Raw genomic sequence first — 18,091 nt, 5'->3', positions numbered from 1 at the left:
AATCTTATAATGCTACTTCATCCTGACTCATACTTAGATGTAAGCTTGTTTTAATTAGCATTAAGTAGAACCTATTGATTATCAACATTTTTTTTCTTTCCTAGGGATAAGTCACAGAGAAGGGGATGATAGATAATAGGATGTGCAAACAGTATTAAATGATCCCATACAACTTTTTGTTTTTATTGATTATTGTGTTGTAGCCTCTGATTTTTCTCCCTTTTTTTACTTCATTTGCATCTCTCAACACATGAAAAAATCAGTTTTCTATGATATTTTTAAAGGAAATTATTGGAATTTGAATGGGTTCATATCCATGTCCACATACATTTCTTAATATCATTACAGACATGGTTTAGCACTCATTTTCCTTGTATATTATTTCTGCTTGTTATTCTAAGCCACATCTCTGATGTTCTCTGTTAAACTCCCATCCAAATATTAAACAGTTAATCCAATCATATTTACTATGGTTGTTTTAGCTCAACCAGAGTTAGGTGCTGTTATGATGATTTCACAACTTTTCAATTACCTGAATTTCACATATGTTGAGATTAAAAGTCCTTCGCTTCTCAAAATTTTCAGTAACTTGACTATTCAATCTTTTGCGGCCTCCCTTTGGTTTTTGCTGAAAATGTTGAGTGCTCTGTGGAAATGGGCGAATATTAAACTATATGTCTAATTTCAGCCAAAGTAAAGCCTAGCAACATTCTGATTTCAACAAGTAGATGCTATATTTCATCTGATACCATGGAAGACTATTTTTGTATGATTCTTCTATCTACACTGACATCTACGATGGTCTCATGGAGTAAATTCAAACAAGATTTTTTTTGGAACTGTTGTCATTATGTTAAAATATTGGTAACACACCAATATATGCACAGTTAAATTAATGAATGTTGGTAGGATGAAGGGGGATCAACAAGGAGAGGAAATTACATCTTCAACTATACTTTCTGCATCTCACTTTTTAATATCATGTTTCTCAGTCTTTTTCCCTTATTCAGTCTTCTCTTTCATTTTTTATTCTTTCATATGTTCACCCTCTCAGCACATTACCAAATTTCTTTCTGTTAGCTCAGTATAACTATTGGGTGTTGGAAGGAAATTCTTTTGAGAGAATTCCTCCCTTTATTGCTAAGCTCCATGGCAGAGGACAGAATACAACAGTGTTCAAAAGATCTCAGAAATTCCTATTGTATTCCCCCAATGGCTAGGATGCAGATGTGAAAATGTCAACCTCCTCTGTTAATTGATTTGGGTTGCTGAAAGCTAAAGCAAGGATACCCCGTTGTATATTCAGCTTAGTATGATTCATGGAGCCATTCTACATACCCCGTTTCCCCGAATATAAGGCCTCCTTGGATAATAAGCCCAATCAGGCTTTTGAGAGCATGTGCTAAAACAAGCCCTCCCCCCGAAAAAAAGCTTTCCCGGAAAATATTGCAACACAGCAGCAGCCATGAGGTGACCCCCACTCGCCGCCTCCTGCACTTCAAAAATAATAAGGCCTCCCCGAAAATAAGGCCAAGTGCTTATTTCGGGAGTCAAAAGACTGTTTTTAGGAAAACATAGTATGATACTGAATATTAATGGATCAATGTGTTCTCTCCCCATTTCATGAAATAAGGTGCTTACTTGTTCGGTCTCTTCTTCATCATCAGCATCAGTCTGCTCTGTAACATATGTGAGAATATTATCCTCCTGACCACTGCTATAGGCTGCTTCATTTGAATCTAGTCGTTGGCAATTCAGTGAATGATTCTTCCTGGGACTGAGGAATAACTCGGTCTGAGATAGCAGGGTTCCTTCAGTACTCATCCGCTAGGGATAGAGAGGGGGAAAAATAAAGATTTAAGTATTCCATATTCTGTGTTATGCAGTTCACCTTTTATACAGCCTAGCAGAGTATCCAGAGCAGCCCACAATGCTCTTCATCTTCATGTTACTTTGCTATTAAAATCATGCTCTTTTAAAAGACAATTTATCTTGTCTTTATTTTTCAAATGGTTTTTAAAAGAACAATTCAATGATTCTGCCTGCTGTGGTCCTTGGTCTTCACATCTGGCCCTCAACACATTGCTCAAAGATTGGGGTGACCTTTGAAATTCTCCAATCCTGCTTTAAAAATATGTCTTGTATATTGTGGTGTGCTTTGCAGAGCATGCATATGTAGACTGTTTTTTTTAAATCATTTCTCATATATGCACAGCTTTTAGCTTGGAAGATTCGTATTATAACTCTTCTTGATCTCTATGGTGTGCCCTCTGCTGTTTTTGCATATAATAATCACCTATGTTTTATCATGTAACTGTTTGCTCCTGTTCCTGATCTCCTCCTCTTTTTTGCAACATGGTCATTAAAATATTTACATTAAAATATTGTTTGTTTCGATGTACTTCAAAACAGGAAAAAAGGGTAAAGCTTCCAGATAGAAAATTTTAATTTAAGAGCATAGACAGATGATAGACAGAGAGACAGTCCTTGACTTACAACAGTTCATTTAGTGACTATTCAAAGTTACAACGGCACTGAAAAAAGTGACATGACCGTTGAGCACCAATGTCACGTGATCAAAATTCAAATGCTTGGCAACTGACTTAATTTATGATGGTTGCAGTGCCCAGGGTCATATGATCACCTATTGCTACCCACTGACAAAGTCAATGGAGAAGCCAGATTTACTGAACAACCCTGCTACTAACTTAACAACTGCAGGGATTCACTTAACAACTGTGGTAAGAAAGATTGTAAATGGGACAAAATTCATTTAACAAATGTCTCACTTAGCAACAGAAATTTTGGGCTTAGTTGTGGTTGTAAGTTGAGGACTACCCGTAAATAGATAGATGATAGATATGTCATGGGTAATATTCATCATCTGTTTTTTTTTTTTTAAGCTGCCAGTTCCTTCAATAAACAATATAGTTTACCTTTTGCAAATTTGGGTCCATTTCTGAAATGATTGAAAAACAAACGTAAGTATCATATGGTGACTTGCATTTATACTAACTTTTAGTATACCACTTTATCCAGGGAGAATAAAAATAAATTTAAGAACACTTAAATTTATGTTTCGGTAGAGGATGGGAAAGAGAAAACATTTCTTTCCTGTAGATAAACTATTCAGCTGCTTAGTTAATTGGATAGAATTTATTCATTGCAGGAAAAAGTGCTTCAGAAACAGCTAATAGGTAGCACAGTACTGTAGTGACTTTAATGCCCAATAGAATTAAAAAGGTTAAGATAAAGAAAGAAAGCAATGAGAAATCTTCCTCTTAATAAGGCATGCACGTCTCTCTGTTTTCTTGTTTTCATTTAGAGGAGGAAATAATGTAATTTAAGGCTAGGCAGTGTGGGAACACCAATGCAAAACCAGCCTGCAACTCTTTAAAACAGCCCCATTTTTAAAAATAGCAGTATGATCCAGTTAAAACAACAACAGAAGTTTAATTACAGCAGAGTGCAGTCTCACATGGCAGCCTGAAGTAGTGTAAATGATGCCTTCAGTGTAAATCTACCACAGATGGGTGCCTTTAGTTCAGTCACATTTGTAAGGATTGGTGAATGGATGGCATCTATAGCACCATTTTTGCCATTTAATGCTTACAAACTCAGGGGCTAGAAATGTCTTCCTACCCATTTGAAAAGTTGCTATTCTTCACAATTTTGTATTATTTGTGATACACATCTTTATTAAGGCTTGATGTTATTTCCTATATAAATTCTATATAAAAGTTAATTACATGGATAATTTCAGTGAAATGTGCCATGCTTAAATATGCATTGTAACTAAAGTATATCTTGTATTTTGATATTATGTAACTTACCACTTGATTTTGTGATTTTATGAACTCTGGAAGAAGGTTCTGTGTGGAAAACATGTATTTATTAATATTTTTATTTTTAAATGTTGTAAACATGTTAAGTATATTATTTAATTTTACATGTCTCTTACACCCAGATACATTCAGCTTTTATAACTACCAAGCTGAAATTACAAAGGTTCCTGGAAATGGAATTCTTAGATCTTGATGTAACTGCTGAAACCAAACTACCTCAACAGATTTCCTATACAACTCTACCTGAAAAATAAAGGAATCTATTTCAGGAAGAATTAAACACTATATATTTCAATGTCATTCAACTGCACTACAGAGAAACTTATCATGCTTTCAAAATGTGGAATTCATTAGCACAAGATTGACAAGCAGTGTTAATGACAACTTGGTTTTATTCCTTGGCCTTTAGGAAGGAAATGGCCTGTAGATACGCTATCTTCCTAGAACAGGAGTGTCAAACAGGTGGATGTGTCACATGCAGGCCAAGCCCACCCAGCTCCGCGAAGGGAGAAAATGAACGTCACGATACATCATGTGATGGGAACGTGACGCTGCAAGCTTGACACCCATGTCCTAGAGCAGTGTTTTTCAACCTTTTTTGTGCAAAGGCACACTTTTTTCATGAAAAAAATCACGAGGCACACCACCATTAGAAAATGTTAAAAAAAATTAACTCTGTGCCTATATTGACTATATATAAAGTGTTTTTCCCACGGCACACCTTACACTTTGTCACGGCACACTAGTGTGCCATGGCACAGTGGTTGAAAAACACTGTCCTAGAGCATCAAAGCCCTTCTAGTATCTCAGAAGAAGCAGCTGCAAGTGCTGCTCCATCTCAGCTGTACCTGAAGAGAGAAGTTGCTAAGTGACTAAGGTAGCCAAAACCAAGTCTGCAGACATCCTTGCTTCATATCTGCAGTGGGAACACCATACAGGCACTTCATGGTTTGTTGGAGACACTGGCCAAGCCGGAGGGTGGGGAGGAGAAGTCAAGCAGAAAATTAGTGTGTACATAGACACACAAGAAGGCAAAATCCAATTGGTTGTCATTGAACCTTATCTAGTCTGGCCCAAACCACCAGTCTGGGAAGACTCCTCTGAAACAGGCATGAGAAATAAAGTAATTACCATATTTTTCGGAGTATAAGACGCCCTTTTTTTCATCAAAAAAGAGGCTGAAAATCTGGATGCGTCTTATACATCGAATACAGCATTTTTTTGCCTCCCGAAGCCTCGCCCCCTTCACCAAAATGGGGAGGGCAGAAATGAGCAGAAAATGGGCCATTTTTGCCCCCCCCCCAGCCCACAGCAGCACTCTATAAGCCTCCATAAGGCTATGCATGCAATTTTTTGGACAAAAAACGGGACCGTTTTTGTGAAAAATGGGCCTTTTTTGCTAATTTTTCCCCCCCCCACTCCCTCCCAGAGGCACTCTGCAAGCCCCCCCCCCACAAAGCTATTTTTGGAAAAAAAAACTGGGCCTGTTTTCACAAAAAACGGGCCATTTTGGGGTTTGCAGAGTGCAAAAACGTTTTTTTTTTCCTTTTGGGAAGCTCTTTAACTGATTGATGAGAATTACATTGATCAAGTGCTGTGTCAGCAGAAACAAAGTCTTAGGTGCTGCAGATTGTCAGAGATTTCCTTCTCCAGCACATGGATAAATACACCTGGAAAGATTTACCTACCTACCTACTCTCTCTCTCTCTGCCCCCTACCTAATGTACTGTATTTCTCTCTCCTCTACCTACCTACCTACCTACCTATCTACCTACCTACTCTCTCTCTCCTTATCTAACTTCTGTATTTCTCTCTCTCTCCCCTCCTCTATCTACCTACCTACTCTTTCTCTCTTTCCCTACCTATCTACTGTATTTCTCCAACTCTTCCTATTTCTGTCTATCTCTCTCTCTACCTACCTCTACACACACACTCACTCTCTCCATACCTACCTACTGTATTTATCTCTCTATCTCTATTTCTCTCTCTCTCTATCCCTTTATCTACCTACCTTACTATCTCTCTTTCTACCTATCTCCTGTATTTCTCTATTTCTCTCTCTCTATCCCTCTATCTACCTACCTACCTACACACTTTCTCTCTCACTCTCCCTACCTACCTACTGTTTTTATCTTTCTTTCTCTCCCTCTATCTATCTACCTACTTTTTAAAAATTTGTAAAATTTGTCCCTCTATCTACCTACCTACCTACACACTTTCTCTCTCACTCTCCCTACCTACCTACTGTTTTTATCTTTCTTTCTCTCCCTCTATCTATCTACCTACTTTTTTAAAATTTGTCTCTTCAAAACCTTGGTGCGTAAAATTGCCTCTTCAAAACCTTGGTGCGTCTTATACTCTGAAAAATACAGTAATTGTGTGGGAACTTGGTTGTTTGGGCCTGACACCACTCTTCTAAAAAGAGAAGGCACAAGGCAGTTGAGGGCAGACAAAGCAATTACTGCATGGATACCAATAGAGGTGGGTTTGAGGCCTCTGAAATTGTATGTGGAAAAGGTGACTTGTTTTATTTGGTATAATCAGCGTTTATGTAGGGCACAGGGCAAGGAGCCATTTATTTCAGTCTATCTCATGTCCATTTCTTCCACCAGGAAAAGCAACAATTTTTGGAGACTAGTGAATTCAACCAGAAATGATGAATGTATCATATTTTGTATTTTATAAAGATGAGTATGTTACAGAGGTATCTGTTGTATACTTTTTATATCTCCACATAAAAATATCACATATGTAGATTATTTAAAAAATGAAGTGTGGATTCATGAGAGAGACAAATCTGCTCAAAGAGGTTATTTGCAGTGCAACCTCATGTGGCTATTCAGTAACAAACCCCACTACTGAGTGTAATCGCAAGCTACTGCTAAATTGTGAAGTTAAAGTATATTTCTACCATAATATGGCCAGTATGTATCAGTGGTGGGTTGCAGGCGGTACGCCCCGGTATGCGTGTACTGGTGCCTGACAGAAACAGCAGCCACCATACTAGAACGGTGCTTTGGAGGGCCCGCCCACCCGCCCGCCCTCGTTCCTTACCTATATTTGAAGGAAACGGGCTATCTGTGCACACATGCACAGCGTACGGCGCCTGCGCAACACTCCACTGAGCAGCTGGAGTGTTGCAGGTGGTGAGTGCACATGCATGTGCGTGGTGCATGCTCAGATCCCATTGCAGCTTACTGATTGCAACAAGAGCCAAAACCCACCACTTGTATGAATATATGAATTCTTTAAAGATCATTCCTACTGTGGCTCACATTATAACTTTTATATTGCTTTTATTTTCAGTCTTAAATCTGTATTTTATTCCTATGAAATTTGAAACATATGTGCTAGTTGTAGGGGCCAGTGCTCATCTCTGTTTCAAAGCCGAAGAACCAGCATTGTCCAAAGACGTCTCCGTGGTCATGTGGCCAGCATGACTAAGCAATGAAGGCACACAGAACGCTGTTACCTTTCCACCAAACTGGTCTCTATTTTTCTACTTGCATTTTTTACATGCTTTCGAACTGCTAGGTTGGCAAAAGCTGGGACAAGTAATGGGAGCTCACTCCGTTACGCAGCACTAGGTATTCAAACCACCGAACTTTCTGATTGACAAGCTCAGCGCCTTAGTCACTGAGCCACTGCGTCCCTAATTGTAAATATAAGCATACCTAAAGCAAAATGTATTACCTGATTTCCTTCTCATCCTTTGTGGAGTGATGCCCTCTTTAGAGTTACTTGAAGCTTTCATTTCTTCTGGGCTGTAATGGAACCCTGGGTGATCTATTTTAAAAAAAAAGTTTTTTGATTTTGAAAGTAATGCTTTATGTATAAGATTCAGCCACAACTACACTTTTGAATGATCTGCCACAATGGAGTACGATCCAGAAATAGGATTCATGCTGAGATTTATATAGGTACATGCAGCTAAAGGCAGAAATCACAACACATCAGAATAGGATTCATTTGTCCCCTTCAAGAAAACCCTTTAATTTTCTTTCTTATAATAATAATAATTCTCCAGAGATGACCCAATCGTTTTAGGCAAGTTTCACAGCTCTTGGTAAAGTAGGCATGCTGAAGGAATTCACATGTAGCCTTAACAGATGATTGGCAGGGTATAATAAAAAATGAACATAAAAACAACAGTATCACATAATATTTTTGATCATCTGACATATACTGGATGCAAACAAGCCACATCATAGCACAACTCTTCCTACACCTATACACACATACACACACACATTATATAACACAGTGGATTGTGAACATATCAATACAAGAATACAAAAAATATTATTTAAAAGGGTCTTTAAGTAAATTTAATCCCACTCACATATACAGGGAAAAATAAAATATAGAGGTTAAGCATAGCTATAATCTGACCTTATTTCTCAGGAAGCACAATGTCTCTGAACTATAAAAGCTCCCCATATGTACAGACACAGACAGATAATATACACAAATGCACACCCATCCACCAAGAACTTTTTATTGTATATAAGAGGAAGTTAAAAAGAAAATATCATAAGGATGCTTGTGGAAATTTTATTATGTTACATGGGCAGCTAAGCAACTTGATCTGCAGTCCTACATTACAAATAGGACACCTACAAAAGTCAGATTGTCTGGAAACAGAGTGAGCCAGGTATCATTTGTGAGTTTGCATAATAGCAACATTTTAAGGGAGACGTACATGTGTCTCACATAGTTATTCAACAGACCTTACATAGCCCTCAGAAACCTAGTGACAGCTAGCATCAACTATGTTCATTAAATATCTTCATCTCTCAATATTTATTTCCCATCTTTAGAAATAGAAATGCAGTTTAATTATTTAAACAAGATATACTTACAAATTGCATCCATTTCAAGAATTGCTTGCTTGGCCTGAAAAAGAAATATTGGATACAAATTATTTATTTGATTTATATCATGCCTTCCCTGCTCTTGCAGGCTTTCAAGGCTACTAACAAAATTTGAAATTGTGGTAGAAATATTGAATTGAATGATCAATTAGCAAAAATTGAATTATCACAAGATTGGAAAGGGATTATAAAGATCCAATTTAAATCCCTACTCAGTTATGACACTTAAAGTAATGTGATAACTTTAAGATTAATTAGATCGCATTGCATTTTGGTCTAGGAGGAAAAGCAGAATATAATCATCATATAAATTTCTGACTCTCTGATAAACCAGAGATTAATCTTGACAAATATGTATGCCCCAACACAGTGTTCAACAAACCAATATGTAGTTTAGAGCGATACTTTTAGAAACAAGCGAGTCAATCCCTTCCTGCCCCTTCCCCGCACTCCAAATGCTTCATTCATGACTATTTTCTGATCAGTCAGTCTTATTTCTGATTTTATAGTAAAATAATATAAAGAACGACCTAGAAAGACATTGCTGTCAAGGATCACCAGATTAAAAAGTATGAAGAATTTCTCTCTCACCCAATGATAACACACCAAACCCAAACAAAGAAACCTGCATTTTGTTTTTACCCTGTGTGTGTGTATTTTAAAAAAAACATGTTGATGGGAAAAATGCACCCTACATTGTTTTCACATGGCAAAATTGTATACAATAAATCTGCAAGATTAAAGGAGTACTTCAGCTATTGTCCACTAGGTGTAGCAAGTGTACAACCTCAAATGTAAAGACCAACCTATAACTACAGTAACTTCATAAAAACCCTTTATTATTTTCTCTACAAAATGTTATCTCACTCAAAAAATATATGCTAACATTTGGTTTATGAAAATGATGGCATGTACCAGGTATGGGTGATCCTCTAAATACTGTAAAACTCAAAATCATCTCACAACCAACAAACTAGTGGATAGTCAGAAATGATATGAATTATAGTCTAGTATTATCTGAAGAAACTGAGCAATTTATTTTTATATTTATTTTATATTTAATTTTAAATGTGACATATCAATAAATAAAATGCATTAAAAAGAATAGTTTCTCACAGCATAGTTGCTTTCCACATATATGATTGCTGCCATTTAGCCAAGTCTTATAGTCGTACAGCAAATACACAATTATAGCTGATTATGAATTCATCTTTCTAATATATAAATGTTTTGGCATAATTATTAATTTCATCTCTATTGTTTCAGAGCCATGGTAGTGCAGTGATTAGAATGCAGTACACAGGTTCCTTTAAGAATCTTTGGCCTGCCAGCAGTGTTGTAGGACTAATTCACTGCTCACTCCAGGAGTTCAATTCTGAGCAGCTCAGGATTGAGTCAGCCTTCTATTCTTCTGAGGTCAGAAAAATGAGGGGACCAAGTTGATGGGGGCAATATGCTGATTCTGTAAACTGCTTAGGGAAGGCTATAAAGCACTGTGAAGCGGTATATAAGTTTAAGTGCTATTGCTATTTAGTGCTTCCTCATTGTGTCCTAGGAAATACTATTTGTCAGAGAACAAAGGTGACAACATCTGTGTCAATATATTTGAAGTGCACAAATAAACATTCTGCATTGATAGCAGTTATAGCAGTTATATACCGCTTCATAGGGCTTTCAGCCCTCTCTAAGCGGTTTACAGAGTCAGCCTATCGCCCCCACAGTCTGGGTCCTCATTTCACCCACCTCGGAAGGATGGAAGGCTGAGTCAACCTTGAGCCGGTGAGATTAGAACCGCTGAACTGCAGATAACAGTCAGCTGAAGTGGCCTGCTGTACTGCACCCTAACCACTGCGCCACCTCCTCCTGATTCAATTCTGACTCCTACTCATGAAATTCAAATACGCAGCCTGTACCAGTACCTATCTAATACTATCATTCCATCTGAAAAGAAGTTGAGGGTTAGAATAACATTTGGAATATTTAAGATACATTGTCAAAGGCTGAATCAAATCTGTTTGAAAGACATCATCAAAAAAGCAGATGCCCCTTCTTAAACAAGTAGAAGGGCCTCTAATGTGGAAAAGTTGTAATTATATCCAAGGTTGTATAATCAATATGCGGATCAATTCAACAAATGAAAAAAATGATTTTTAGGGAAAAGAAATGGAATCAGATCCCAGTTCAGTTAAGAATTTATCAACTTATTCTTTTCTTCCATCCTTAAAAAAGGATTAATTTTAAAATGTAATAATGAAGACATTAGAAAAGGGTGTGTGTGTGTCTGTGTCTGTGTGTGTGTGTGTATTGGTAACTGATAAGAAATAGAAACTCATCCCTTTCCCTCCCCAGATTTTGTACAAATCAGTCATTTCAGATTTTGCTGTATGAACGTCGAATTTATATTTAAATCACCTTAAATCACTCTTTCATTTCCTGGAATATATCCTTCCAAGACCTGAACACCATCCACTTGGCATAGTAAAAACTTATTTTTCTTGTTTGTTACCGGGGAGCATTTTTCCGTTACAGAAAACAAGATAAAAATACTAAAAGAATAAATAATTTGACATGGATAAGCTTCCAAGGATTGTTCAATGTACATATTGCCAAAGTAAAGACTCTAGACTATTTAAGTATTACAGGCCTAGAGACAGACTCCATGAATGAAAATGCTGCTTCTGATGTTTCAGTATTGCTTGGCTGAAATAGCAGCAGTGAAGTAAGCAGAAGTCAAAGCCAAATAAAAGATAGGAGAATAGAATACAAATTGGTTTAAAAAAAGAGTAGATTTTCCTATTCTGGAGACAGAAAGTGTCCCATGAAATCTTTGGATAGTTTTGTAGAAAAAATATTATTACTGGTTCGGTACAGAATAACTGCACATTACTATTCAGGGACACAGTGGCTCAGTGGCTAAGACGCTGAGCTTGTTGATCAGAAAGGTCGGCAGTTCGGCAGTTCGAATCCCTCGCACTGCATAATGAAATGAGCTCCCGTTACTTGTCCCAGCTTCTGCCAACCTAGCAGTTCGAAAGCATGTAAAAATGCAAGTAGAAAAAATAGGAAACACCTTTGGTGGGAAGGTAACAGCATTCTGTGAACCTTCGGCGTTTAGTCATGCCGGCCAGATGACCACGGAGATGTCTTTGGACAGCACCTGCTTTTCAGCTTTGAAACAGAGATGAGCACCACCCCCTAAAGTCGGGAATGACTAGCATATATGTGCAAGGGGAACCTTTACCTTTACCTTACTATTCAAACTGCATTCATTTTGCAGTATATTTAATGAGTAAAAAACAATCTGCATTTCTTCCAGAATTGCAAGAATAGATTGATAATGAAAGGATGGTCCTTGGAAGATCACTACTGGCATGCAGAACAGTAGAGAAATATAGACATCTCTAAATATGATAGGGAAACACTCCCAATTGAAACAGTGAAGAGACCATATATGTTAGTACAAAATGATGAGAGAATGGGATCAAATCTGGGCTGGCAGGTGAAGCCAGCGAGTTTGAAAATGGCCTTGATTAGACTGTCAACAACAACAACAAAAATGCAGAACATGTTCCCCAATGCATTGTGTGGAGGGGGAGATAGACCAGTGGTGGGATACAACCGGTACGCCCCGGTATGGGCATACCGGTGCCTGCTGGGAGCACCAGGTACCGTTCCTGTACGGTGTTCTGGAGGGCCCACTCGCCCACCCATTCTCCTTACCACTATTTGAGCCAACCGGGGCATTTTTACAAGTGCACGGAGAGTAAGGCACCTGGGCAACACTCCGCCAAACAGATGGAGCGTCGCGGACGGTGGGTATGCATGCGCGTGCTGTTTCATGTGCACGTGGTGGACGCTCGGCCCCATTGCAGCATATCAGTTGCAATGGGATCCGGAACCTACTACTGAGATAGACTTAGGCAACTGTTCAAAAAAGTAGCCAAGTGCTTCTTTCTAAGTTATCCTCCTGCCCAGTCACATGACACAGAGCAAAATACAGGTAGCCCACCCTGTTCTTCCCAGTGCATTCAAATACACATCAATATAATGCAGATCCACTATCCCTCCTTCAGTATTTCAGATGCCTGCTATGATAACAAGTGGTAAAGAGGTTGAAAAGAGTTCCAGAAATCATGCTCTCCCTGTCCTGGTCTCTGTAAATATTTTAATAATTTAATATTTTGCTCATCAAAAATTAGGCAGAAGATCGATTATCATAATAAAGTAATGTAATAATATTTTCAAAGGCAAAACTGTTTGAAGTGGCCTGATCCAAAGGAATATTAAACTGATGCTATGAAAGTACTATATGTAATGACACGGCTGCACAGATGTTCCTTCAAGAGAAAAGTAAAATGCTTTCTTTTTTAAAAAAAAATGATAAAAAGGTTTTACCTTAGCTGGAATTTTAGCAGGATGGTTTTCTAGAATTAATCTTTTCAAATGAAGAATCCAAAGGCGCTTATCTTGTTGTGATTTTGCCTATTTCAAAAGGGCAAGACAGTTAGAAAAAAATTAGAGCTCTTGAAATACCAGAAGGAAAAAAAATCAGTAAAGGTTATCGGAATGTGGAGAAGATCTGACTTCAAATTGAAAAGCTGGCTCTTTTTCCAAAAAACGATTACAATTTTCTTGTTTGTCAAAACTAAAGCACAGTGTACATGCCACACAGTTACACAGAGATCACCAACTATCACAGACAATTTTAGGCACAACGCTCGCTTGAAAATAAATCCATATTTTTCTATCTTTGATAAAAATGGATTCAACTAAGTGCTAGCCTGAAACTAATCAGTGCTGAGGTAAGAAAGTTGTACAGGATGGGCTCTAATTAGTACATTGGATGAGAGATTGCCAAACAATCTCAGAATTGCAAACTAGACAGGGAAATTTAAAATACATGCGGAAAGAAGGCAATGACAAACCATCTTTCCATATTATTGCAGGGAAACTTTATTTTTACCTTGCCTTTTATTATAAAACCTAAGTTTTATACTTTAAAGTAGAATCACATATTCCTCTCCAAAAGAAGGGAAAAGAGAAAAAACTTTAGATAATAAGGAATAGGAACTACATGCAGCTATAAAGATAAGAATTAAATCTATGAATTTAATTATAGTGCTGCTTCATGGGATATGTAATTATGAGAAATTCAGATTTAATATTATATTTAATGAATATTTAATTATCTATTAATATATTCAGTCTACGGTGATTTTAAAATACCTGAACGGTATGCTGCATCTTGGGATTTTTATAATGGAAGACGCTGAAGCTAAGAGGTTCTTTCGGTATGACTTCTACCAGCATAAGATTGCCGCACTATAACAAAAACAAAAACCATCAGTTCCAAGAGATGCAGAAGGAAAAATCAGATAGACTCTTTTAAAAAAAAGTTAATTATATTGTGGAATGTTTAGAAATGTACCAAGTTGACCAAATGGGGAAAAAAGAGGCCAGGCAAAGGTAAGAAACAAACCATGAAAAGCAAAGAAAACTGATAAGCAGAGCAACTGTGGAGGGTTTTGATAACAGCTACTTGTTCAGAGTTATCCTGAGAAAGGTTCAGGAAAAAAAAGCAATAAAGGAAAAGCAAAGAATTAAAAGGATGAAGTCAGAAACAGGAAAGCGGGAAAGGAAGCAGCAAATGATTTTTAAAAGCTGAAGGCTGACTAAACAATATATCCCATTCTTCATCAGACTCTATCCTTATACATATGCCAGAATGATTTTTTTAAAAAAAATAAGGTCAATTGTTTTTATTTATTGTTGCATTTAAATTTTTTCTATGTTTACACTATAGGGAACTTTTATTTTTCCATCTCTGCTGAAAACTAACAGAAGAGAGGAAAAAAAGAAAACCCAGAAGTTCTATTAAAGAAACAATAAGGATTAGTAAAATATCCCACTTCCGCTCCCTTGTAGGATACACACTCATTACTCCCTTAATCTTCCCCCAAAATTGCAACTTGCCATACCAAGATATGAGCTTTATAAGTAAATGTCTCGTCTCTCTTCTTTGTAATAAGCAGCAGTTTATCAAAGAGAAACAACGTGCGTTCATTTTTGGCCCTCTGGATGCGGAAAGTTCCTTCTAGCACCAGCTCTCCATAACTCGCAAGGTCTGGGCCTTTCCAGTTCGTAAGTAAGCTTTGTATTTCCTGAAAGAGAGGGCAGGATGCAGCACATTAAAAACAGAGTGTGCTAGAATATCTTAAGATAATTATTTTCTAATCTAAACCATTATAGTTTGTTTTGATTTAATCCTTGTTTAACAATAGTTCAGTGGTAGTTAAGACCAGTTTGCAAAATTGTGGCTGGCACAGCTTTCCCACAGTCACATGATCTATGGGGAAGCTGGCAAGAAATCAAAAGTTGCACTTATGTGAAGTCCTCTTTTAACAACCTGCACAATCCTTGCTGGAACTGCCACCTCTAAGTGGCACAATCACATATTGTCCTTAATGACTGTATTATTGCTTAGTGACAAAAATTCTGATCCCAATTATTGTCATTAACTGAGGACCACCTGTTATTATCAAGATCCCCAAAGTACAAAATAGGAATAATTAAACTTTGGGCTCTGTTTGAGGATATATTTTCTAGTCTATTGTTGAAGCAAACATTTCTATACAACTCTCATTCTGCCTTTGAAGAAGCTTGTATGAATAAATCAAATACATGTTAAATATTGCTTTGGAAATGGTTCAGCAAGTGGGCATTTTGATGTTCAAAATACTAAAAACAATAATCTTTTCAATGAGTCAAACATTTGTCCAAAGCATATGAACAAAATCCAAACAAAAGACAGAACACAGTTGATGAAGGATGCATTTCGACTCACCTGTAATCTAATGGCATGTTCATGCTTCCTCTTCATATCATTGATATGCCATGCCACCCTCTGCATTGTATCAATGGCATCTAACACAACATCATAACCTTCAGTGTCCTTGTCAAGATGGTTTTCTATCTCCTGTTAAGAATCAATTGAAGAGTGTGTTGTTTGTAACACTTAAACATCTGAAAACAAGATCTGTCTAAGAAGTACAATTAATATTCTGGCTGCAGCCCATTTTGTGGATTTACAAAATCAGATATCTCAAAAAGTATCCTCATAGTACCCCGAAGAATTCAACTGTAACAGTGCAGACTATACAAAAAAGATTTTTTATCTCCACTTCCTGACTAGAAATCAGTTGAAGTGTATAATCTTCTCAAGCCTCTCTTCCTCTCCATGCTTTTCCTGGTTTGATATTCTTTAAGTTGGGACTTTTTGGTTTTATACTGGAGATATAAATAGAAAAGTGGAGTTGCTGAAATGAAGATGTTCTTAATAGGTCAGGAAGAAACTGATAAGATAGAAATGGTTGTTTTATACCCCTTTGAAATCATAAGAATTGTATCAAAGCGGTTTTGGCCAAGCTAGACTATATAGGAAATGTGAAATTAAATTTCATATTGGGCGTGTCTATGTTCAGTGTGTTCAAACAGTAAAAGCCAGAATATGTTGGGACTTGAGAATTAATCATTTCTTCTAACTTTCTGGTCCTAATTCCTATTTTCCACCAAAGTCAAAACAGAGTCTTGAATACACAGGGAATCAAGTAACAAGCGATTGCTATTTTGTCACATGTAAATTTAATCTTTTATCATTGACCCTGTTTAATATGAACACCGGGATCTGCTGAGGGAACTGACAGCCATGAAACTACTGCAAATACTTAATTACAGTTGCTTAGTTGGCTGGGAAAATGTTATAATTATCTGTTGGGTAGGCTCAAAAAATGCTTAAACATCATTAATGTTTCCTTTGATATCAGTGATCAGTTAGCAAGACACAACAAGCATGCCAGCTTATGTAAAGTATGTGACTTTAGGTAAAGCTGAACACAGATCAATAGACCATTTTATGTGAGAAATATCCTTGTTATGCAATCCTTGGTGGGAAGCATCAAGGAGATGATTTATTTTGCCTTCAGTTAACTGCTCTTCACAGATAATAGATTGTGTTTTAATTTGTAAATCCTTTAATAATGTACAGACATGCCTTAGAGTAGCTATGCACATATTTCCAGGTCAAGGGGACCAATTAGCACTTGAATGGTTGAGCCAAGCTATGCTGCAGAAAATGGGTGGAACCTAAACAAAATATCATTTGTTTTTAATTTAATTAATTAAAAACAGTTTTACAGCCTTAGTTCTTATTACTTTATTTCAATCTTTCTGAGTTAAAAGTAGCAATCTGGAGACAGTATTATGAGGACATGCATATGGCCTTGAGGCTACAGTTATCACTTCATCACTCAGTGGCATTATACTGGCAGCTTCCTGGATCGTATTTATGGACATTCAAAATGAATCACTCATTTAATATTTGGATGCAGTTTTCTTGCATTTAAATCCTGGCTATGAAACTTTAGTGGGATAATTACATTGAGAATTAGGCATGGCCGATATTGGAAATGTATACACCCTCTTCAAATGTACACTTCTGGGCTTTGAGTTATACTTAATTTCTTAATAGGAAGCATATGATAAAAGAATTAAAAATAACCCCAGATTTTTGAAAAATGTTTAAATGGTAAACTGAAGGGGTAATCAACATATATGCCAAAAACATTGTTCTTTGAATGCATAGTCACATGCTTTAAGGCAGAGAAATACACTTTTAGACTATATGTTACTATTTACAACAATTTTTTCAATGAGAATCTCCCAAGCTACTGCAAAGAAACAGAATGGAATACTATGTAAGCAACTAAAATACTGGTAATATACTCAAAATATTTGTTTACTCTTTTATTTCAGGATCTATCAGATGTTATGTGGAACTCTTTGTACAAGGCTTAGGACACTGTAAACACACCAGTCACTCAGCATGAGATGGGGTTACAAACATTGTGGGTAAATGACGCAGACCACACTGGGACTTTCAGAAAACTCAGGCAACAGGGGGTAAAAGTGGAAGTGAGCAGTACAAATTCAGCACGTTACAGATCACAGTTTGTTTGTTTTTTCTGTGTGAAATAAAAGTGGCCAATTCAAAGACAGTTCTTTAAAAGTATAAATGTATAATTTAGCCTTTGTAGGTTGAATAGAGTGTAGACAAAAGTTCATTGACAAAGCGTTTTACTTACATGCAAAAGTAAATGATATTTCAGTATTCTTTGAACAGGCTTTAAAAGATAGGATCCCAAAGGAAGAGAATGTTGTAAAGCTTCTTGTCTTTCTCTGAAAAACTTGGCTAAGGACTTGTTTCTCATGCATTCGGTGAGTACAGCCACTGACCTGTAAAGCATACAAACACAGCTTTCAGAACATTGTTAACCTGTTAATTATGCAGAAAACCACCAATTCAACCACGTTTGC

General features: G+C 36.9%; 1 protein-coding gene and 1 long non-coding RNA gene across 6 annotated transcripts in view; one reads left to right on the top strand and one right to left on the bottom strand.

Moving 5' to 3' along the window:
• PLEKHG1 (pleckstrin homology and RhoGEF domain containing G1) overlaps nt 1-18,091 on the bottom strand; it is a 60,177-nt gene that overhangs the window by 8,857 nt on the left and 33,229 nt on the right. Inside the window, 11 exon segments of the mRNA XM_032215689.1 lie at nt 533-646; nt 1,642-1,827; nt 2,937-2,959; nt 3,834-3,872; nt 7,539-7,631; nt 8,708-8,741; nt 13,115-13,201; nt 13,946-14,041; nt 14,698-14,880; nt 15,564-15,695; nt 17,860-18,010. Coding sequence (XP_032071580.1) covers nt 533-646; nt 1,642-1,827; nt 2,937-2,959; nt 3,834-3,872; nt 7,539-7,631; nt 8,708-8,741; nt 13,115-13,201; nt 13,946-14,041; nt 14,698-14,880; nt 15,564-15,695; nt 17,860-18,010 — 1,138 coding nt within the window.
• Nucleotides 1-18,091, top strand: part of LOC116507503 — a 59,781-nt gene that overhangs the window by 10,539 nt on the left and 31,151 nt on the right. For 3 of the 5 annotated variants that reach the window (XR_004255220.1, XR_004255217.1, XR_004255219.1), the window contains exons 2-4: nt 2,904-2,981; nt 14,752-14,860; nt 17,898-17,992. This is a non-coding gene — a long non-coding RNA (uncharacterized LOC116507503). Of the gene's footprint in view, nt 1-2,903; nt 2,982-14,751; nt 14,861-17,530; nt 17,993-18,091 lie in introns of all 5 variants that reach the window. The other 2 variants (XR_004255218.1, XR_004255221.1) reach the window with 2 other exon arrangements.

This window comes from Thamnophis elegans, chromosome 4 (assembly GCF_009769535.1).
Source record: "Thamnophis elegans isolate rThaEle1 chromosome 4, rThaEle1.pri, whole genome shotgun sequence".
Lineage (NCBI taxonomy): Eukaryota > Metazoa > Chordata > Lepidosauria > Squamata > Colubridae > Thamnophis > Thamnophis elegans.
This window is presented reverse-complemented; position numbering and strand designations above follow the sequence as displayed.